Genomic DNA, 25,000 nt, shown 5'->3' on the forward strand with positions numbered 1-25,000 from the left:
ATTTTGGCCAGAAACTCTGGCTTCGAATATTTATAACTTTGAAGCTAAAATTGTTATGTATTTGGGGGATGTACATGAAGCAGGGGGCAATGAATTCTTATTTCATTTGGAGTGGAATGGTTTATTTCAAATACTCTTATTTTCAGCAACTAACTAACAAATTGTTTGTCCAAATGTTACTAAAGTAAAGAATAAAAAGATAATTATTATATTCATTCTCGAGTTGTACCATTTGTGTACTTAAAAATCAGTTTATTTTCTACTACTACAACCTATTTCATCCTTTGGAATTTTCTTTTCTCAACAATAACCATCAAATAAAGTGCTTCTACCATTCTACCTAGAAACTACAACACGATCTTAATGATCAGAATAAATACAAAAATTGGGTGATGTCAATGTAGGCAGGGGGCAATGAATTCTTCTTTTCGTTTGGAGTGGAATGGTTTATTTCACATACACTTATTACTAAGTAACTAACTACCAAATTTATTTGCCCAATATTACTAAAGTTAAGATTAAAAAGACAATTAATATATTCATTCTCGTGTTGAACCATTTGTGTACTTAAAAATCAATTTATTTTCTACTACTACAATCTGTTTCATCCTTTGGAATTTTCTTTTCCCAACAATAACCAACAAATGGGTTGCTCATAAGGTATAATAAAGTGCTTCCACCATTCTACCTAGAAACTACAACACGATGTATAATTGAAGAACAACACGATTTTAATGATCAGAATAAATACAAAAATTGCCAATCGAAGTATTGAATATGAAAATAACACAAACTTCTAAAAGGCCGAGGCTATCAGGGATAACGTTCAGGGGCGCTTTCCACTTCAACGGTGGAACAGCCCTTTCCACTAGAAATTTCTTTGAATTAAAATAATAATAATAATAATAATAATAATAATAATAAATAATAATAATAATAATAAATGGAAGCACTGGTGCCACTAGCATAATGCCCGATGATGTAATGAATTCCTTGTTGCTAATTGTAGAATCCAGGGTCTTACACCCTTCCCCTGTTTCATTTGGCTCTGACATCATGTTTTGCTGTTCCTTTTTATAAAAAAGTGTCATTGGTTTTTCTGTACAGATGGATAGCGCCCCTGAAAACAACATTATTCACGGCTAAAAACGATACCATCAATACACCTTATTCTCGATGGCTGCCATGTTGGATTTGCGATTCTCATGCAAATTAGCTACACTCTTCTGAGGGGGCAAACAACACAAGGTCGAAAGGTTATAACGAACATCTTAGCCACACAGATGATTTGTTTCACATTCACTGAATGTTTATCACGTAAGTAGTAAAATAGAATGATTACACAAGTTACTTCGATGTCTTTTAGTGAAAAATGAGCAGATAACGAAGTAGAAAGTCAAAAGATATAGATCAAAAGATATAAAATTATTACAAAAGATACTTAATGCTAAATTCTAAATTGTACTTTTAGCAATGTTATTTCAATATTTCGACGAGCTGATTTTCCGCAATTTTCCTTTTTTTCCAATGTTTGCCCCCCAGCATAACACATGGCTAATTTGCATGAATAAGGCCTATTAACAACGCTTTGCTCAACCAATTTCTCTTGACTGTATATATATATAAGTCTATCCAAAAAATACAGGCAGGATTAAAGGAGAAATTTTAAATTACTCACAATACACTACAATCTGCGACAAACTTCAGTGAGCCATTTTTAGGCCGTGCTTAAAAATGAACTTAAAAATTTACCACATTACCTATACCCTCTCCCGCATTCAATGCTGCACAAGCACAGAAAACAGACTCATTTATCAGGGGAGAGTAGGTCAAAGTAAAAACTATTCAGAAATGTTGTGATCTTAATGGCAATGTGTGGCCTATTGTGTCACAGATTGTAGTGGAATTTTTCGTTCAGACAATATTCAGTTAACGTTATCTTACGGAAAATACATTTACGATTCTATATACAAACTACAATACGATCTATCTTTGTTATCCTTTGGAAAATACATCTAATTTACCTCTTGGGAACATCCGCTATATTTCAGAGGTGAGGGTGAAAAAAAAAATCATGTCCCGGAGTTGCGATTGGAGGATTTTCGTCCATTTTGTTTCTGACTTGAAATGTCTATTTATATGATAATCTTTTTGACGGCAGCATTAAAAGAAATCTCAAATTTTGTTCTTAACCCCGGGGTTCGCAAGTTTTGGAAAGGTCCAGTAATGAATGTAATCATAAAAACTACAACTTCCTCGTATTTGATTGCTTTAAGGACGGTGCCTACTAATTCAAAGGTATTTTGGCGCGGTTTACTGAATATGCGGGAAAAGCAGATCTTAACAAGTGATATTGAAATCCAAAAAGAAAATTAGGGTAACCAAGCATTTTTCGACGCTAATTAATCAACAATATTTGTAAAAGGCTTTAAAATACAAAACAATGGCGTTCTTTTTCAAATTGAAGCTTAATTATTTCTGAAAAATGCGTGGTTATCCCCAATTTTCTTTTTGGATACCAAGAGCACTTGCTTATTTCTACTTTATCCAAATAGTTTTGAACCACGCAAAAATATACCCGTGTTATGCCGGAAATGAATCTCTTAAAAAGTATTATTAAAATATGGAAAAAGAAAATTGGGGGTAACCACGCATTTTTCAAAGATAATTCATAAACAATGTTTGTAAAAAGCTTTAAAATGCGAAGCCATGTATGGGGTTCTTTTTCAAATTGAAGCTTTAATGGATTCCAATAGTACTTACTAAGATCTATTTGTTTTTGCATAATTTAAAACTGCGCAAATATCCCTGTATTAGTAATCATCACCTATATGAAATCCGTATATCTCGAGATGCGCAGAACGTATGCGCAATAACAATAGTAACCACCGTCCTTAATCAATTTACACCTCCTTTGTCAGTCTTTCATTGCAATTTTTCCCTTTCTTTCATAACTTCGCTGTTCTTTTCTCGGAAATTGCAATTTTTATGAATAATTAGTAAGAAGACTGAGTGTAGTCCAATTCTGTCTCCCGCTGCGCGGTCGTCCGATTTTGTTAGGGACTGTGCAATAATTATCAGGAAGGGGGGGTCCTAAAATGAGCTTCACCAAAGGAAAAATTAGATAGGTCCCCCCCTCCAGCAGCGTCAAGATTAACTGTGACCCCCCCCCCCCTCGCGTTCTCTCAAAATTATGATGTGCCCCCCCCCCCCCCCTCTCTAACCCGTACTTTTAGATATTGAAAAACTTGAGAACAGATACCAATATCTTTTATCCGACAACCCTGCTTGTGCAGGAAGGTTTCTCCGAGAGGATTACAAGCTAGCTCCCCGTGATGACAGCAACATCAGACGTTGCAAACAAGAGGCAAATGATATCCAGGACAAGCTTAATGCTGTGGTAACCAAGTTAGAAAAACACTGAAGACTGGCCTCAGCTGTTTACACAATTTTAATGCTGAACAACGTCATTCAATAAAGTCTCAAGTCGGTTTAAACGTTCTGCATCTTGTAGAAGACCTGGATAGGGTGATGGCTAAATATAAAGCGACATTTCCTATTGGTGCCAAATCTAAAGCATCCAAATCAAGAAAAAAGAAGGAACAGAAGAAAAAAGGGAGAAGAAGAGGATTGCTGCCTCAGAAAGCCGTAGGACCCGAACCTGTATAATTTTTCGGTCTTTGGGAGGTGAACCCATTGATGACAACTATGAAACAGAAGTATGTGGCATTCCTCAGCTAGAAACTGTAGACCTAGAAACCCTCTCGCTGTTTAAATCAAGAACAGACCTGTCATGTCTGCGGGACCTCTTAAATGCCAAATGTTTTATTGGCAAAGCTCACAACGTGGTTTGTGACTTCTGTGCATGAGCGATTGCTTCAATCTATCATATGTTGACATTCTAAATAAGTTAAAGCATGTGTTTATGTTGATGCAATATTTAGACATTATGGATAGTCAAAGGCGTAGCATCTGTCTATTTGGAAAATGTTTATTTATTCATTATCGAATTTGTGAAATTTAATTAAGACCCCCCTCAACTTACTTGAGAAATCTAATGTAGAGCCCCCCCCTCCTTTCCATTATTTTAACTTAAGGCCCCCCCCCCTCTGGTTTTAGGGCCCCCCCCCCCTCCTGATAATTATTGCACAGTCCCTTACTACATTGTACTATTATGATTACAGACCGAATTGGACTCCACTCAGTCCTATTACCATTACAAATCAATTGTCAGTCTTGCTATTTCCTTCCTTCTCTTTCTTTTTCTTCAGTCTTTGCGCTGTTGTTCTGTTGTTTTTTCTTTTCCTTTTTTTCCTTTCTAAAGACGTGTCCGGCCCCTCGTTATTTCCATCATTCTTCTCATCTTCTTCGATCTTATCTTCTTCATCTTCTTTGGCATCCGTTTCGGCATCTGCAATGAAAATAAAAGCTGTGTTACTCTATCCTTTAATCGTACAATTTCTCTCCCAAACACACAAAGACCTCCCTGTCGATTTTTAACAGTATTTAGCTTTAAATAAATGCCGAAGAGGCACAAAAAATAAGGAAACAAATAATCTATAGCACAAGCACTTGTTGGGGAGTTATGTAAGTCTTGGCTACATGATGGCGTTATAAAAGGAAAATCGTAGCCTTAAATGGTCCCAAGAACCTTCCGAGTTGAGAATTTTTTCAAATTCAATTAAATGAAAAGTTCTTACCTTCCAGGGTTTGTGACAATGCACCTTCTCTGTAAAAGTAATTTCCTCTGAAGGAAACCTGCGAAAAGGAAATCAAAGGGAAGTATTCTATCCGTAAATGTCAAACAGTTATCCCGGACCCTTTAAACGTAGGATGGCTGTTTGACACGTGTGAGTAGAATACCCCCCCTTTCAGTTTACCTAACTAAGTGTTCAAGAATTAAACACATGTACTGTGGTTATGTTGACATTATAAGAACCGAGTTAACTGATTTCACGTCAAAATTATTGCCCAGTTAAATTAAGTTTCTGTGTATATATCTTCTTGCTACTCCTAACTTTCATATAAATTATAGTTTGGTAGAATTCTAAGAATCTGGTCCCAAACGTCCCGGCTCACGCAGAGCCTGGTTTCAAGTGTTCTGGCTAGATTAGTGAGTCTATCGACCGAAGGTGCCCCAAGCGACCACGTTTAAAATGAAGGACATATTCACCGCCTCGTTAATTCATATCGTTGTATTGGTGATAGATTCCTCAGAGCCTGGTCCAGAGCGATCCAGTAAGAAATTATAAAATATATTATTTTACTACCCCAATATGCCTAAAAGATAAAACTGTGATAGAATCCTAAGAACCTGGTCCCAAGTGTCCGGGCTCACGAAGAGCCTGGTCCCAAGTGTCCTGGCTCGATTAGGGACTCTATCCACCGAAGTACGTTCCTAAGAACCTAGTCCCAAGTGTCCGGGCTCACGAAGAGCCTGGTCCCAAGTGTCCTGGCTCGATTAGGGACTCTATCCACCGAAGTACGTTCCTAAGAACCTGGTCCCAAGTGTCCGGGCTCACGAAGAGCCTGGTCCCAAGTGTCCTGGCTCGATTAGGGACTCTATCTACCGAGGGTACGTTCCTAAGAACCTGGTCCCAAGTGTCCGGGCTCACGAAGAGCCTGGTCCCAAGTGTCCTGGCTCGATTAGGGACTCTATCTACCGTGGGTACGTTCCTAAGAACCTGGTCCCAAGTGTCCGGGCTCACGAAGAGCCTGGTCCCAAGTGTCCTGGCTCGATTAGGGACTCTATCTATCGGGGGTACGTTCCTAAGAACCTGGTCCCAAGTGTCCGGGCTCACGAAGAGCCTGGTCCCAAGTGTCCTGGCTCGATTAGGGACTCTATCTACCGAAGTACGTTCCTAAGAACCTGGTCCCAAGTGTCCGGGCTCACGAAGAGCCTGGTCCCAAGTGTCCTGGCTCGATTAGGGACTCTATCTACCGAGGGTATTTTCCTAAAAGCCTAGTCCCAATTATCCTTCCTTAATCATTAAGTCCTCTTCCGAGTTAAAAAAAAAAGTTTAAAGGGGCTAGGTCTCGCTATTTTAGGCATTTTCAGCACTGATCGAATGGTCATAGAATTAACTAAAATATCAAAATAACTGTTCAAAACTATAGAAGAACTCTAACAAGGCACAGGGAAGCCAAGAAGGGACATGGATGGACAAAACTGGAGAGGATTGAAATGGATTGAATGTGGGTAAATTTGAAAAACGTCGGCCTACCTTTTTTCAAATTTATATCAGTCTATATCAAAATGTCATTTACAAAGCTTGAAAATCATTCTCTGTTGTTATGTGGGCGTGATTTTGCAAATGAAAGACTCTTGCTCTGCGAATTTCACGTTTAGAGCTCATAATCAACAAAATTAAACAAAATTACCTAAAATAGCGTGACCTAGCCCCTTTAAGCCATTAACATTGAATAAATGAGTGCCATTGGTGTGACAAGTCATCTTTTTCATTATTAGGCATACGTTGTTCATATAACTTAAAGTAGATTATTACGTTGATTTCCTAACCTTAGAGTGGAAATATGTTTCAATTTCTGTCTCCTCCTGTAGGAGTAACAGAAAAATAGTAATTAATGCCAGCAACATTTTGGCACTGCGAGCGTAGGGGGTGCTAAGACAGAAGCCAATTTAGACTATTCAATGCATGAGGAAACCTGATCTCCTTGTAATTTTAACTATGAGATACTCAGGGCTGTGTATTACATGAAAAGAAAACAACTTAAAGGTTACCGCATTCACACCAAAGCTTATAAAGGCTTTTTAGTTAAACATGGTTTACAATTGTTTTCTTCATACAAGTTACTACTTGACATAATGTAGACTCCAAATTCAACACAATGAAGGCACACATTAGAACGTCCATGTACCCTACGTAAAATGCAGTCTCATGCTGTGCTCATTTTATTTTTTAATGACACGTTTAGTTAGTGTGAAGTTAGTTCGTTTTTTACTTTCTACTTACTCTTTCAGTAAGGTTTAACGTCTCGTCTTCGCTGACCGTTTCTGCGTGGGAAACAAGATGTTTCCCTCTGTGCAGCGTAAAACAGTGGGGCAAACTTTCAGTTGTTCCTGCCCAGTCGTAGACCTCCTGTCCCATTGAGAAGAAAAACATAAGAATGTGGTGAATATTTCAGTTGGTTACGGTTCTACTTCTGAGTCAAGGAGTCTAAATCTTTTCATTAACCATGAACGTACTTGTTTGTACGTAACTTGTTTGTACGTACTTGTTTGTACGCAACGCATGTTTCGGGTTTTGTTACATTGCACTGATTTATTAAATAGTTCCGTAAAAATTTAAAGAAATGATTATGGTTTAGTTTTTTAGCGGATTAGGAGCAAGTCAAAACAAAATAATACTTAAGTAATCCGTAACACCTTCATTGAACTTAGATATTCTTTGAAACGACTAAATATTTTTTTAAGGAAGTGCTGTTCCTTACCTGAAAATGGGCTCCTCTTTTAAATCTCCTTGACAATGTCCCTTTCGCGGCCCGAATTCGGATGGTCACCCCATCCTCTGGTTCATCGGACAAGCGGGCTTTCCTTGCCTTCTTTTCGTTATCCTGCAAAGTCGTTGCAACTACGTTTATCTGTTTATGAAGACGGTATATTCAATGCAGTACGTAAGAATGGAAAGAATACAGGGAAGCCACTGTTGCTTTCGCTTAAAGCCATTTAATACGTTGTTTGGATCTACCCATCTACGGCAAACACTACCACCCTGCAACGGCCAAAATCGTTGCGCGACAAGTTGCACGAAAAGTAGAGCCTAATTGTGCTATAGGCAACGGCTCTTGCAACTTGTCTCGCAACGATTTTTTCCGTTGCAGGGTATGTTACACCTTGAATTGTTTCATGCAACTTGTCCCGCCACAATGTCCCCAAAACATTGCGAGATAGGTTGCACGAAACATTTCACAGTGTAACAGCGCTTTTATACTTTGAAGATGCGATTAATGTTTACCTGTCGTTCAACCTTTCTTGGATCACTTTCTTTATTTCCTAGATCCTGCAATTGCGCTTGACGGAAGTTATTATCTTGTTCCTCCCTTTCCGCCCGGAACTTGCCAAGTTGTTCTCTGCGAAATTGTAGTCAAGGCTATCAGATTTTCCTTAACAGTTATACATCTGCCGATTGTGCCCCATCTGGCAAGCATCACAACACATGCAGGCCAGGAGCCCAGATGCAGGCCTAAAAGAAATTGCCTATATACACTTGCATGAATATACAGTTACCCTGTTAAGACTCTTTAATAATAAAGATAATAATAATAATAATAATAATAATAATAATAATAATAATAAAGATAGTGGTAATGACAATGATAATGATAACGATAAGAATAATGATAATAATAATGACTTTAATAGTGGTACTTCCACCGAGTGGCTCTTCGCCTACTAATAAACAATTAAACTATAAACTATGACTTGTCTTCCCGTTTGCTACATTCTTAAAAAATAACATCGCAAATACATACATACAATTACACAAATAAATCGATTATCACTCATAAACTGGCACATATTGGTCGATTCTACATGTACCTTTGCGCCGACAGCACCTTGAGGGCGTCACAAGTCTTTTCCGAGACCTCGGACAACCTGTCCTGGATGTCGATTTCCGTAATGTTGCTATCTGTTAAAACACAAGCAGTTTTCAAAAGAAGAAAACGTTTTTCTTAACAATCATAAAAAAAAAGGTTTGGTTGTGGAAATTTTTCTTGAATCTGAATTTCCTAAAGGCTGGTTATCAAGAACGGAGAAACATTGCGGCAAAATTTCCTCGTGTTTTACTTTATAATTAGACACTGAAGACGCTACGAGGTTTAGCGTACTCACTTGTATGCTTAATTTAAGGTGTTAAAGCAATGCATTCTTCTTTTTAACAAGAGAGCGACCTCGAAAGGAAATTTAAATTTTAAAACATACCATGAAGTTCCTTCACCAGCGTTGGCTTCCATGTCGTTGATGGCAGGAGAAACAGCATGGAGTCCTCAGTGTTTCGAACACTAAACATGCTGGAAACTTCAAGGGGGAGAAATCATGCAATTATTGATGGTAGTTATAAGGAGTGTCTAAGTACTGTTTGCGTTGCCAGCACTGTGGATACTGATTCCGGGCAATATGTATAATAGCGTGAAATTAACATTTACCTAATCTACCATTTAGTGATGATGTTTCCGCAACCCAGAACAACCACTGCTGATTCTGGCTATTCAGCCATCTAAGAGCCCTGCAAATGATCAATGAAATGTTACTGACGCTAAAATTATGCCCATTTTGTCCATTCATAAGCATAACTTTGCATGTTTGCGCTGGATTTTAATAAACATTTAATAATTTTACTTAGTATAAAAACACAGGTGACTATACAAAATCGCGCGCTCTCGTTGGCTCGCTATCTCGGATTATCAGCAGATAATCACCTCGACGGACAAAATGGCTGTCAGTAGTCGTTTTGCCACTGTACGTGAAGATGATTTCGCGTTGAAAAGGTTTTTTTTTCCCTCTTATTTGGCCTGTGTATTTATACTAAAACAATTATTCGCCTCAGACTAAGTGATTATCGGTGAAAATTTACCTGGACTTCGTCTCGCTTAATATTCACCGATAATCACTTCGCCTTTGGCGAATAATTGATGAATAACCGGATAGATGTCTGCAATTATTGTATATGGACTCCATTTTCCTACAAAATGTGTTTTCCGGTCTTATTGCGCATGCTTGAATTTAAAGGGAAAAGAAAAGAAAAGACAACAAACGTTCCTCAAACTAGTCCTCCTATCTTACTCAATAAAAGAACAGTTTATTCAAAAACTTTAGGTAACAACTGCATATTTTTGCATTGTTATGTGTGACACATGCCTACCTTACAATGCCTTCTCTGATGGCCATGTTTTCCTTTGTCGGGTTTAGAAGGATTACCACCATCGGCCTGTGGATTTCGCGTGCCTGCCAGCAAAACTAAAGAGCAATACACAACGTTAAAGAATATCTGATGCTTTTTTAAAATTTACTGCTTTATGCTTATTACTAACTTTCCCCCATCAACCAACGTTTATCGGTTTTGTTCTATTTTTAGTTATTTCCTTCGTCTAGTTTCTGATTGTTTATTTGTTTCGTTAAGCATTTCAGTCGGTTTGTTTTGGCGAAATAGCGAATATCTCTTTGCGGGATTCAAAGCCGGCAAGCATTCTATCATTACACGGGTAATAGCAAAACGTGAGTTCAATTATTGTTTTAAGAAAACGAATGCGTTGAAGGCGGGGTCTAGTTTGTTTGCGATTGTATTGTATTAAAAACACTTGAACCGTATATGTAGTGAAAACTGTTGCAACTGTATTGATATATAACCAAATGTTACTGCTTAATATGTGGTGCTGCAGCTTACGCAAAAAAAAAAAACAGAACCAATCCAATTGGCGATTTGGCAGGCACATGGGAGGAAGGGAAGGGGGGGGGGGGGTGAGGATGGTGGGGAAGCGTTTGAGGAAGACCCAGTTCCGTTCATTTGTTTCCATTCCTCTCCCCTCCCCTGCCTCCTTTGCTTCAGTTACCATCAACCTTTGCGCGTATGATCTTTACCTCGTGGAAAGAGTCCAACAGAAAACACGGTAAGAATGTATTCTCTCCCTTGCTGGCAGCCAGAGTCGTTGTTCCAAACGAATCACTTCGTTGGTTCGTGAAGGTAAGTTGGAACTGTCTTTAGGATAAACAACGAAAGCAAATTCCAGTCATGATTTTTCCTCCATAAAGACCTTACATCTACATGTAGATTAAATTATCACTGAAAAGCTTCGTGTGGTTTGTACGAACTGTGTGTGATTTAAAGTTTGTCTTACCTCCCAACCCTTGGGGCGACAGGTCTTCTTGCACTGTCCCAACTATATTAAAGATATAATTCATAAGAAAAGAAGAAAAGATTAGTTTAGCCTTAATTTCCATTCCTATTGTAGCAATAAGAAAATAAATCGACTTACAATAATTAAAGCTTCTAATACGTTTTGAAGACTACAGAATAACTTGACAATAAACGTGCAATGAGGACAATTAATGCTTTTGAATATTTGTTTCTATGAAGTTGCACGTAACACATATATACCGGCATCACGTTGGCTGACTATGCAAAAACACATCTTGCACTTTAATTAGCACGAGTCTGATAATTTACAGCCTTGACTTATTAATGAGAAGTCATTTTGAAACCAATAACTAACTTTAGTATCACCCCACGAGTGGACTAATGCAAATGCTGCATTTTGATTGGCTACACTACTAGAGGACTATTAGTAATAGTCATCCAGTAGGGAAAAGCGTGGCGCTTTCTTTCGTTTGATTCCCAAATAAATATATTTTCAACTTGCATTTGCTGACTTTATTATTGCCTTTTTTGTCCGACTAGTTGGGGGATACTAAAACAATTAGACCCTTCGCCCTCAAGGGCCACGGGTCAATAGCCCATTCGGCTTCGCCTCATGGGCTATTGACCTGTAGCCCTTGCGGGCTACGGGTCTAATTGTTAAGTAGTATTTCAAAATATCAGTAACTTTAACTTGACAACAGCATCCACATAATATGAAGAAAAAGGCCATGAATTAGAACTCTTTAGAATTGACATAATTTACACAGTACATGATAGTGTGTATGGACCATACATTACCGGTACTTTACCTTTGGTGCCTTCGCTGTAGAAGGGTGTGCCAAGAATACCTAAAAAAAGGTAACAAGCATGGAAAGAACTATGCACATTTGAAAGGTAGTGATATGGTAGGCAGTCGGCAGTGTAAAGATTCTGAATGCTAAAAAAATTGTGGGATTTTGGAATGTAAACTCAACATATTAAAGAGTGGGGTGCAACAGCAAATTAGAATGAACCTTCTATGGCAGGGTCAGAGGAGCAAACTGCTGCTTTTGGTTAACTTAATACATGTGTTATTCTCTTTTTTTCGCAATTATTGTAGTTAACTGAGTTCCTACAATAGCGTCTTCTAAAACAGTGGATGTTGTGCGCACACCCTGATTACCAGAACATGGTATAGTAAGGAGTATTCACCTCCAAGCAAATACACGTCCAAAAAAATAAATAATAATTGTTGATTGGAACTGAGTTTAAAATAATCAGTTTCATGCTACATTTACATTATCACACTGTTTTAGGATATACTACAACAACTATTGACCTAAGTGTTGCGGCAAGCAGTGGATATTTACATTGTCACCCTGTGACTCGGCAAATATCCACCACTAGCCAACTCCACTTCGGTGAATACATGTAGTACCTGACTCACACTGTGTACCTTCTGTATAAGTAGATGCAGTTGCAGCTCCAGTTTCTGTTGCAGATGATGAACATGTATATCCTTGCCATACTGAGTAATGAATGACACATTTATAAATGCAGAACATTTTATTACTTTTGTGTAGATTATTAAAAGAAGTAATAAGCCCAGTTTTTTAAAGTACATTCTCTTTCTGGTAATAGGTTTTTTTTTTTTTCTTTTTTTTTGGGGGGGGGGGGGGGGGGGGGGTTGCGATATGGGCGGTACACATCTGAAAAAGGAGCCAACCGTTATTTTACTGGCTTCGCATTCACCCAGTCAAGATAATTTTGAACATGTAAAAGTTAAAAACAGTATAATCGTTTGACAGGAGAATTTCACCCAGTCAAGAGAATTTCACCCAGTCAAGATAATTTTGAACATGTAAAAGTTAAAAACAGTATAATCGTTTGACAGGAGAATTTTATACACTCTTTTGCATTGTTAAGGATCCAAGGAAAAGTACCGGTACAAAGAATTTTGGCATTATTATCCTTTGGCAAAGTTCCTTCGTCATTGAATACATGATCAAACTATTGATGACACAGTAAATTGTTTTGTTTAGTTCAAGGGGGGTGGCACTTAACCACAGAAAGACAATGGCTGCTAAGGAAGCTTTTAGTCAAATATGTTTTGAAATAATTTATTTTTAAATCCAAGCTACAGATTTTGTGTTAGAGTGTTTTCATACTGTTGCGTTAAAAAAAATGAGAACAACAGAGTTAACTTGCTGAGTTTTTAGGCATTTTCTGTTTTGGTCATGTGATTGCCCAAATTTGGTTGTGAGTCGAATCATACAAAGGAATGTTAGATAGAACATATCTGGCAAAAAAGAATTTCTGTAGAGTTAAAGGAATTTGAGAAATGACTATTTGAAGGGGTCTATGGTAGCAGATTGGTAGTTAATAGCCACCCCCCTTAAGGCTGCATTGCAGGGACTAATTGTAAGGTCCTACCATGACTCTGGTCCAAATCTACCACTTCTATGTGTGTACTCGCAGACAAGTCAAGATCTGTTGAAATATACATTGACATTAATCAAGAGTGGTGAGATATCAGCACTTTGTGGTAAAAATTTATAGCATCTGCCCTGGGTATTAGACATGATTTTTATATGAAAGTTAAGAGCACTCTGTTCAAGTTAAATAAACAGCCTCCGAAGAACACAAGAAAGAAGTTTCCTAACAACTCTGAGATTGACACATGACTAACATGTAATTGTAGTTTTAGTAACATAGCAATCTGCGGAGCTAATTTTAAAGGTCTTACCTTGAATAAGGTCCACATCTATTACCTCTTCTTGGAATGGACTCTGAAGTAAACTAGCATCTGTTGAAATATTCATTAACAGATCATGAGAAGATATGGCATGTATACTTCCAAACCTAGCCTAAGTGAAAATTTAGGTTTAATGGCTCAGCAGAGTGAGAACTCAACAGATTTTATTTGCAATCCTTTATTATTTTTCCAAGCTTATTGACTGCAACAAGATAGTAATGTATTGGTTCAAAGATACCATATCAAATTCACGAGAAGAACAATAAACAAGCGTCGGTAGATGTTTCCCAATAGGAATCATGTGGCTCATTATTATTTAAGAATTCAAGGTGTCGTGCTGGCTTATGTTGCTCAGTTAGTTCATTCATTGGTGGCTTCTACAGTAATATTTTGGAGTCTTGTCTAAATTAGCATGTAATGGTAAAATCTTTTCCTACAAAAGTGGTTGATACAGCAATTATTTTTTAGAGCCTACCAATTATCACACATGTATCTGTTAGTTTTCCCCCCTACAACACCACTTTGAACAAATTAGCTCATTGACTTAGTGATACAGACTACTAGAGGTGATGTCCAGCATGCATGTTACTTCTTATTGGTGATATTCACAGTACCGGTAATTATAACAGTCTTTTCTGTGTTTTTTAAATTGCATTGGAAAAAGATCATCCTTCTCAAAATGTTTTTGGGGAGCAGGTTTTAAGGAAAGTGGAGACAGTTTTGGTGCCAAAGCGAGTGCCCAAAGTGCACAAGCTAGCCATGTTCCCCTGGGGAATTTTTGAAATTTATACACTCACAGATGCAATTTAGTGCAATCTGGGGGACAAAATGTCATATGTGGAATTGACACTTGCATTGTGTCCGATAAGAAATACTGGAATGTTAGTTAAATAAACATTTCATGTTCACAACGCAAAAAACTATTGGGGAAACGAATTTGTACATCAAACAAAGCATTTTTTCAAGCCATTATATCACTACAGTGCCTTTACTTTAGAGCTAAAACTGTGGTCTTTTTTTTCTGTCTCGTCTCATCATAGTAAAAATAAGACATTTTCTGACTCGAAGGAGATGGTGAAACTTTATCAGGAGGTGGCTCATTGAGCCATTGACGGGCTGGTTTGTGAGAAGGCTGAAAAGATATGTATTGTGATGATGACTGCTAGAATACAGATGTTGCTTACCATCTTCCATGTTCGGCATGTTTGAGTCTAATGGGAATTTAAGAGAACACTATGAATATAACAAGCCCACATTTTAAGAGTTCATGCAAATTTTAATTAATTTATGTAGCAAAAACAGAAAAGATATGAAGGGAATATAGAAACTTCAACTACTTCAAGTGCTCACAAATAGAGAAGGGAAAAGCATGCCAAAAGTAATAAACATAGGTTGTAAATCCTATATATGGTTAAAATAGTGATAATGGAAGTGTGAAAAGTGCTCACCTTGCAAGAAATCGACAGTAGGTGGTCTAGAGCAAGCTCTAATATTGATCAAAATAAAGCTAAAAATTCATCTTTTTCCTAACTTGCGTTCAAAAATAATATTACTTTTGACTAAATCTTGTCATACAATATTTCTTCATTTTCATTGTTTTATTGTGCATCTTTGGCAAAATTAGGCTTTGTTACACCCATTTTGTAAACATACAGTAGAAAATATGTCATATTGGTTTAGTTTTCTCTGTGCAAATTTTTTTTCCCCTAGTTTTGAGGCTAATTTACATTATACTCTAGCATGTCTCCTAATAAAACTAACCGTTGCCCATCTGCTGTGTACTAGTGGACTGACTTAGGGGCGTTAAATATTGTCTTGTGGCAGCTGGTAAAAGAAATGTTCATCTTTTGGTCTGAAAACTACTCTTTCTCCTATTTGCAAAGTACTTTAATATTAAATAGAAGTGAAGAATTGGTGTCTTTTTGGTTTTGATACACAAGGTCTCAGTTTATTATTTTGAACATTCTTAAATTATTGACTATAGCAACCCAGGTAACAAACATTACACATATAATTCATTGCTAGCTGTGGAAGATCTTGTTGATCCCGATGCAAAACAATCAATTTTAGACTTAATGGAAAGAAAGACTGCATTCCAAATTAAAAATGTCTCAGCAAAGGGGTTGTCTATCAAACGCTTACATGTATGTCACCTTTGCAGTACAGATCATGGGTTGTTTCTGTATAATTGTTAATGCCCTTCAGTGCTTATAGAATTAATTGCTGTTTTTTCTTCTGTTGTGTTTTTTGTAGGTTCTTTTTTAGGGATAAAATGGGAATGCAAGTGGTGACAGATGTCTTCCCTAAATGTTTGCATACCAGCATCCCTTGGTACAACTGCATTTGGCCGTCTATGTGTGGCAGATGCTGCTCCTGTCTGATTTCCAGAGTTGGACCTCTCTGTGAAAATGAAATCAATATAAACATTACGACTTTGCATACTGTAAGTGGAGGCAGATTTCTTGACTGCATGTTTACTTACCAGCATCTCTAGGTACAACTCCATTTGGCCTTCCTTGTGTTGCAGGTGAAGCTGCTGCTTCATTTCCAGAGTTGGGCCTCTCTGTGAAAATGAAAGTAATTGAAACACTAAGATTCTGCATACGGTTGCTGGGAATTGTAGCACTCAGCTGGCAACATGAGGTACTTGTCTCTGGTATGTAAATTTCAACTACAGGTGTCAGTTGTTATTGAGTGACTCTGTGGTTTGAAAAGGTGGGCTGGGTACAGGACTCAACACTTTAATTCAGACAGATAATTATTTGCATACAGAAAGATATAAAACGGAAGGAAAAGAAGGAGTTTTACATGTCATACCTCCATTCTCATCATCATTCTTCAAAATGATGTAGACCCTTTTGGATGTGCCTCCTTTGAATTTTTGCAACAATTGTGCTGCATCTGGAACACTTTTGGCCACCTTCTTCAAGATGCTACCCCTGCTTCCAGATTTGTACAGGCGTATTCTGTCAGGAAAAAAGGGGAAGGATGAAAATGAAACTGTGTTGTGGGGCAACACTCTTGGTGAAAGTTAACCACGCAACAGGCAAGGAAGCTTCTGAAGCATTGTGAGAAAGACAATTAACAGTATATAAATTAAGATACAATAAGTTAACCTTATGTTTAAAAAGGTTGCACCACTGTTTGTGAAGCAGACTCTCAAAAATTTCACGGTGCTCTTCTCTGATTTCTATGCAGGGCTCTGCTCTGGTAGTGTCCGGGTGGCTCAGGCGACCAGGATATTTTTGGGCAGCTTGATTAACTTTGTTTTATAAAAGCTGACAAGTGAGAGCTGAACACCCCAGATTTCCTAGATAAAGGCCTTCTGATAGGGTGCGATGAAAAAAAGCGAAAATTTGCAGGGCAGACTGTGATTAGAACTTAACAGTGAAAATAAAAATAAATAAATAAAAGGAAGTGAGCAAAACTTTCTCTCGGATTGACATTATGCCAATTATGCGATGAATAATTGAATTATGCAATTTTTTCTGAGCTCTTTTAAGCTTGTTTTGTAAGATTTCAGGAAAAGAAAATCCTTTTATTTTGCTGGCCTAAAGACATTTTGAACGCAAAGGAAAAGTAATTATGCATGTTGGTCGACATTAGTTGTGATAAATTTTAAAAAATGAGGTCTTCTGCACTATACTTCAACGTGAATAGAGAAAGCAATTATGTCATCATTTCAGTGATGTGTATATAAATTATCAGCCATTCGCATTGGCTTATGTGAACAAAGGGCGTGTTAAAGAATGAGACTCATACCAGGCCCCCGACATGCAACAACTTTGAATGTTTATGAAATCGAAGGTGCTAAACGTTTTTTAGCCTTTTTCCAATTTAAATCATCTTTTAAATGGTGTATATATGCAGGAATTCTTCCGCGACTTGTTGATTTCTGTTTTATTTTATGAATGTTGTATGTTCTTTTGTGAATTATGCGATTTTTGCAATAATTGTGCGATCGGATGCGATTTGAGGTTGAAAATCGCACCATCGCGCAATATCAGAAGGCCTGTAGATAAGAACATGCCCCTTTTTGGGTTAAGTCTGTTAATTTTATTCTTTACATCCTTTAAAACATTAAGCCCTTGTGGAATACCGTATATTAACAACTCTAGGACAATAGTAAATGGGGTTTTAACAATAATTAAGTGATATATTTGTAAACAAAGTGAGGGCTCTCCAAAGAACAAATTTCAGCTAGCAACCTATTACATCTACAATCGTGGACAAAACTGTTAGACATCAATAAGTGCAATATAATCTCTCGTAACATAGTTTAGTAACTTATCCTACCCCGTGCGTCCTGTCAGTCAATGATACCTAAACTGCAATGTGGTCTACACTAAATATTGCCCTTTTTTTTTTTTTTTCTTTTACAACATTGGATAAGGGGAAATAGGAAAAAGGGTATGCTTAAGAGATTTAAGAGTGTTATATAAGTCTGACGCAACACGTTTTGTCCAAGATTGTAGGTAGCAGAGCACGAGAGAGCATGGAGGATGTTGATAAAGGATCAAACACTGATGAATTGCTTGACAACATTGAAGAGGCTAGCGGGTTTTGGAAAGAGTTGTGGGAAACCCCGGGTTCAGGAAACGTCTCTGCCAGCTGGCTAGAGGAGATGAAGAATGTGATCAGGGAGCATGTGCCACCCCCGGCCGAGGAGGAATGGGATCTAGAGATTGACGAGGTAGTAAAAACAGTGAAAAAGAAAAAGAACTGGAGTGCCTCGGGGCCGGATAAGATATCTAATTATTGGTGGAAACATGCTGAGGCCCTCCACCACGGAGTGATGCTCTGCTTCAAATATATCTCTAAGCTGCAAGGTGATTTTCCCGCGTGGTTTACTGGAGGAAAGACTACACTGATCCCCAAACCGGGAGAGGTATCCAGCGATAACCAAAGACCAATAACATGCCTGAACACAGTTTATAAATGGTTCACCGCTTGTTTGTTAAGACCTATGGATCAGCACTTGGATGTGTACGGACTGATGGAGGCGGAGCAGAGAGGGGCGAATGAAGGATGCAGTGGCACCACGGACAATTTGCTTATTGACCGGATGGTTACCCAGGATTGTCACCGTGGGAGAAGAAACCTCAGCATGGCATGGGTTGACGTGACCAAAGCCTATGACTCGGTGGACCACGAGTGGTTGAGTGAGATGATGTCGATACATCGATTCCCAAGGTGGTTAGCGAGAGTGGTTACCAAGTTTTCTAAGGCCTGGAATACCATGATTGTTACAAGAACTAAACTGGGGATGGAGATATCGGAGATTATCCACTTTAGAAGAGGACTGCCTCAGGGGGATTCTCTATGTCCGCGCCTATTTACTATCTGCCTGAATCCCATCGCTTGGAAACTCCAGGCAACTGAAGGATATAGATTCTCGAAAACGATTGATATCAAAGTGACGCATTTGTTGTACATCGATGATCTTAAGATCTTTGCTGCCTCCGCACCTAAGCTCAACACCGTGATGAAATCAGCAAGATCTGCAATGCAAGATATCGGCCTCGACTGGAATCCGAAGAAGTGATCTGTTGTACACATCAAGAGAGGAGTGAAAGTAGAGGACGCCGAGAGCTTAGCATTTGACGAAGCATCAGTGATCAAATGTCTAGAAGAGGGAGCTCAGTATAAGTTTCTGGGCGTGTTGGAAAGCACAAGACAAGAAGATCAGATAGCTTTTAAACTCGCCGCCGAGATGTACCTGAACAGAATGTCCATCATATGGTCCAGTCCGCTCTCTGATTTCAATCGCATTGTAGCCTCCAATCAATACGCCTTACCTGCCTTGACTTACTTGATGTGGACACAACACCTTCCCATCACGGAACTTCAACGAATTGATCGTGAGATGCGCAAGATCGTCGTAGAGCAGGGAGGAAAGCACCCGCTGGGCTCAACTGCCTTATGTCATCTTACAAGGCAGAGCGGAGGACGAGGTCTGCATTCCGTCGAAGCCGAGTACAAGGCGATTAAAATCAAAGGTGCACTCAACCTGTTCAAAAATGAGGATCCAACCATGGAGCTGGTGCGCCAGTTTGAAGACCGTTCAGTAAGGCTAGGACATAGTTCTATAGTCAAGGAGGCTTTGAAGTATGGGCAAGAGCTTGGAATAAGGCTAACTTTGGTGCACCCTAACCCTACATGCTGTACTGAAGATGGAGATGAGATCCCAGGTACAAAGACCAAACAGCAGTTGAAGCGAGCTCAGCAGGAAAAGCTGAAGAAGGACGTGCGAAGTCAGAGTTGGCAAGGGAAGCTGATCGCATCGAGATGGCATAATTGCGTGTTGAAGATTCTGTTTTTTGAGATGCTCCATAATCTAGAACTCGTAGACACTGTACCACCTTCGTACTCCCTGATCGAGCCAAAACCTGTCTACGAAAGCGCAGATGCACAAGCCTTTTGGGATGTCCCGCTGTACGCAGACCATGTGGTAGTGAGAGCCAACCGGATAGATGCTAGAGTTGTGGACCACAAGCGGAAGAATGTTACAATCTTAGAGATGAGTTGTCCATGGGTGGACAACAGAGCTGCGAAAGACCAGGATAAGACAGAGAAGTATGCCCCCTTGCGCCTGGAACTAAAACAACAATTCATTCTAGGATGTACTGGGAGGATACTCCAAAGGACTTGAGAGAACTGTTAGGGTTTTAGTGGGAAGGAAGAGTAAAGAAGTCTTGATTTAGATGCAGAAGTCCGTGTTAACTTCAAGTTTACACATTGCCCGCCACTTCAAGATAATGACATAAGATAAGACACTAGTAGAGCATTTTTTAAGTATTTTAATGTGATATCTCAGAGAAGGAGATTTGATTTTTTTTTTCCTTCAAGGTCTACTTAGAAGACATTTTAATGTATTAGTTTCTATAATAAGTTTTTCTTTTAATTTTCTTATTTCTCGTTGGCCTTTAGGTTACGCAACAGCGCCCTACTGTGCTTTAGCTATCGTTTAGCATACATACGTTTGCACTGCTATAATAATAATAATAATAATAATAATAATAATAATAATAATAATAATAATAATAATAATAACAATAATAATAGACGTATAGCATTGTATCAGGCCGCCACGGTCTGTTGCGATAACGGGACGTCGAGCTTCCACTGATGTGCAATCATTGTATTACTTTCTAATTTGCTAATTTTCTAACAAAGAGAAATATGTCAATCATAACAAAGCAGGCAGACACACCCTTTTTTGACACTGGCCTTGACGTGCGCCAAAGATATTTAATTGTTTCCAAAACTTACCGCTCTCATTCGCAAACACTTTTTCTTAACCGAAAATGAATCTAGAATATTTCATGCAGTTTAAGCAGTCTTCCACCGATAGACAACGCCGCTGGTTACAACAACGCTCTCTTCTTGCCAATCCGCTTCACTGCGGTGGATGCAACACCAACATGACTCTAGTTGAAAGGTCCGGGGACCACGTGGATGGCTATCAATGGTAGGAATTGTATATTTAACCCGTATTAGGATATTAAGTAGCCTATTTGCACTAATATGTTGTTTAATGAGACCAGAGAGCAACTAATTCCACTTTTAAATCAACTTTGGCATGCATTAAATCAGACTATTAACTCTGATTAAATCTAGGGTTGTTAAATCATTGCGCGCGAGATATCGCGTATGCGGTCACTTATGCTGTTTGTATTCGATCTCGTAAATAATGAACTACGTGGAACACTTTTGAAGAATCCGGCGAATTCTTTATCAGGTTACGGTTTTGAAATGTAAGAAATTTAAGAAAGTGCAACCCGTCTTTTCGAGTCCTTTTGTTTCAAAGCAACAAGAGCGAGCGCGATCAGCTTTGGTCGAAGCATAACTATGGTCGAAGAATGTAAAGCATGTTAAGTGAGGAGTTTCAAATAACCGAGAGCTATCGCGATGATAAAATAAGGGAATGTATTTGAGTTCTATGACCGTTTCTTTTTGATGTAGAAAGAAATTCAAGCAAGCGAACTCTATCATTCCTAATAATTGATCTACTTTTGTCGCGATGAAATTAAAGAAACGAAAAGTGTGATCCCATCTGTCTATTTTGCTTTAACAGATTCAAAAGAGAATACGACCTGACAATTGAAAACATTAACATTTTCTTTAGGTGATTAATCCAGATTTTTAGAAGTTCTTTAATCGGTCGATATGTGTAGACAGGACGCAGGAAATTCGATCGGCTATATTTTGTAGAGGCGAGGGAGGCTAAGCGCTGAACGTAACAGTGAAAATAAAAAAAAATAAATAAATAATAATAATAATAATAATAATAATAATAATAATAATAAAGAAAGTGAGCAAAATTCTCTCTCGGATTGAAATTGTTCGTTTACTCATTATTTTTTTGAAATGAAGACTCCGAGAAGATTATTTTTATTTGTGCGAAGTCGCTTTGTAAAATAAGCCATCTTAAAAGAAGAGATTTTTCGCTTCACAAGTTTTTTCATGGTTACTTTTCAACCCCCAAGCCTCGATGTCGTTGTCGTGCGAGGCTCCTTTTGCCGGCTCGCAACACAGCCGGGCTAATTGACAACCGGACAATCTTGTAATCACTGTTGTTCCTTTCATAGGAGATGTGCAGTGTGCAGAAAAAAGAGGAGTCTACGCACAAACAGTTTTTTTGAGAAATATCCCAAAATACCCCTTGGCGATTTAATCTTGCTTATTTACTTTTGGTCACAAGATGAACAACGCAGAAGGGCAGCCAGGATGATGTCTTTGAGCGAAAACCTGGTTTGCAGGGTTTTTAGGACTTTGGAAGACATCTGTTCAGCTGACATTGAAGGAAACCCTTTCATTCCGTTCCCCGGCACAGCTGTCGTCAAATGCGACGAAAGCAAATTCAACCACAAGGCCAAGGTAAGCCTGATACTTTTTGATTGCTGAAACAATTTGCTGCTGCCCTATAGTACGCTCGTAAAATTTAGTCTCGATGCAAGTTGTTAGTTGGGCGACGATAAGATAACTCCAATGAGATTTCTCAGAAGAGTAATCAACAGTTGTTAGTACTGCGTTTATCAAAACTGTACGAAATGTCTCGCATTTTGTATTGCTGTCTGAAATAAAAAGTCTGAAAAAGTTCTCATTGATTGCGTATCTAATGCCAAAAGATATCTACAGTTTAGATCCCTTTTTCACAGAAGTTATTTATTTATTTTGCATATGTTTTAATTTTTATTGACAAGTACAATAGAGGACGTCGAGGTCCCGATTCGTGGGTGTTTGGTGTGCTGTCCACTGCTACGCGGCCAGCCAAGGGGTACTACCAAGTAGTAGAGAAAAGAGACAGAGCCACCCTCTTGCCGATCTTAGCCAAATGCCTCCAACCCGGAAGCGAAGTTTTCACCGATGACTGGGGGGCTTATCAGGGCTTGGAACGCCATCTTCCGAACCACGTGTCTCTCCATCGGGTGGTAGTTCACGCCGATAACTTTGTAGATGCTACAAGCGGTGTCCACACTCAAGAGGCCGAATCTGCGTGGAACAATTTGAAGCTCGGAATCAAGACCCGACGTGGAGTGGAGGCTAAAGACCTCCAAGCCTACTTAAATGATAGGATGTGGAGGCAGTGGAGAGGAGGAGACAGAGTTTTTGCAAACTTTCTACCAGTTATAGCGTCGCAATTTAATGATTGCATTGTATAAGTCTTCACTTTAGGGTGTCAGGTTTGATTTTCTTTATAATGGAGATGACGGCTTTGCTTTTGTATAATACGACTGTAACTGAGGTGGGTCGACCTACTGAACATTGTTGTTGTAAGCGGCAATAAGGCGTTGTTTAATGTGAGGTGAACGCGAAAGTGTTGTCGTGCGAGAGTCTGCGGTCGGTAATGATGGGAGAGAAGAAAAGAATCTTTTTCGTGCGAGAGGATAGCTAGGCGGTCGGGAAATAAGACAAAAGTCGAACAATTTATGGTTTGTTATCGTTTTCTCTCATTGTAGTCATAGTTAATGTTGTTGCACAGCAGATTATACTTTGCTTTTATTAATTCACCCAGAATACCACCTTACGTGGAGGAAAAGCCTTCCGGTGAAATGTAAATGAGACATTTAAACTTGTGTTCACGTGCATGTAAATTTCAAACAAGAAAATATATGACAATTCTTCATTTTTTTGAAGAAACTTTTCAAAAGAAACTCCGTCCGCATCCTTGCTCGAGAAAACAACCGCTCTAAAATAGCTGTTTAGCAAGGAGGCAGGACATTCAAAGAATAAAAATGAAATGAAAGAAAATTAATTGGCCTCTTTCCAAATAATCAATGATAAGATTATATCGTATGTCAGTCTTACATTTCCTATTTAGCCTGCGGGTAGATTGCTTTTGTTTCCTTCGCTTATAGAGCAAAGGTAAAAAAGGCTGAACTTCTACATTAGGCAATTTAAAAATGGCTCAATTCAGTAGGGAATTTTTAAAGCGATAATAAGAAAAGATAATGAATATATTCATAAATACTTTTAAAAAATGTGAAACATAAAATATAAACAAGGAAATTGGTAATTTTTGGTGTCAATGTTATTGTGATTTTGCTTGCGATGTCATAGTCCCTTTTCCTAATGTGGCCCTTTCCTGTATCCCTGTATCTGGATGGTGGAACGTATTCGGTCGATGGATTGCTGGCAGTCGGTCACGCATGCCAGTGATAATTTCAAGGGAGCCATTAGTCTAAACGCGATGGAGCATCGTAGACCACTCTTTCCTCGGACGCTATTTCTGGCGTGCAAAATTTTCGCATTTTTTCCTCTTTACATTTAGAAGAGAAAGAGCCTGTAACATTAACTTCCAATACTTAACCTCGCGCACGCGATCGTAATATCACCAACTCACACCCTCATTCTCAGGTTCTCTTTCCTCTGCGACTAGGCAACGGAGATAGAGCCTGGGGAGATGGTTCATTCCGACGATCCCCATGAAACAATCATACTTTGTCTAGGTGTCTTGATATTTCATCTCCACGTAATTGAAAGAAGTACACCAGACATCGAAGATGGCGCAAGAAACAAATGGTAGCAACATCTACAACTGCGTCTTCTCTGAAACGATCAAGGATGGCTATGAATGCGTTGTCTGGTAAGTACTGTTTCTGGTTGCTACAGACTGAAACGCGCTTTGAAATCCTTGTAGTGCGCAACGCTTGAAATCATCGATTACCAAGTACCTTTCAGTCACTTGTTTTCAAGTGACAGATTTGACTAAAGTAACTCTCTCTCATTAAAATAGCCTTAAAGCTTATTAATCTGTGCGCGTTTAACCTGTAAAACAAACTTTGAGAGAATTCACAAAATTAATCGCGTGAAAGTAAGCGCTGTTATTAGCCTGACAGAAACAAGCAAGCTTGCGTAAGCGTATTAAATAAGTTCGCGGGTGTCC

The 25,000-nt window shown here is 38.6% G+C and overlaps 1 protein-coding gene across 3 annotated transcripts in view; it reads left to right on the forward strand.

Annotated features, from left to right (window-relative positions):
* The first annotated feature begins 10,595 nt into the window (after positions 1–10,595).
* Positions 10,596–25,000, forward strand: part of LOC138032299 (TNF receptor-associated factor 5-like) — a 19,951-nt gene continuing 5,546 nt past the window's right edge. Inside the window, exons 1-6 of one of the 3 annotated variants that reach the window (XR_011128322.1) lie at positions 10,596–10,703; positions 15,865–16,054; positions 16,139–16,254; positions 18,080–21,082; positions 22,203–22,491; positions 22,818–24,700. Coding sequence is in view for 2 of the 3 variants with exons in the window: in XM_068879945.1 (XP_068736046.1) it covers positions 24,618–24,700 (83 nt within the window). In the remaining variant the exon portion in view is untranslated. Of the gene's footprint in view, positions 10,704–15,864; positions 16,055–16,138; positions 16,255–18,079; positions 22,492–22,817; positions 24,701–25,000 lie in introns of all 3 variants that reach the window. The other 2 variants (XM_068879945.1, XM_068879946.1) reach the window with 2 other exon arrangements.

Source organism: Montipora capricornis, chromosome 14 (genome assembly GCF_036669925.1).
Source record: "Montipora capricornis isolate CH-2021 chromosome 14, ASM3666992v2, whole genome shotgun sequence".
Classification (NCBI taxonomy): domain Eukaryota; kingdom Metazoa; phylum Cnidaria; class Anthozoa; order Scleractinia; family Acroporidae; genus Montipora; species Montipora capricornis.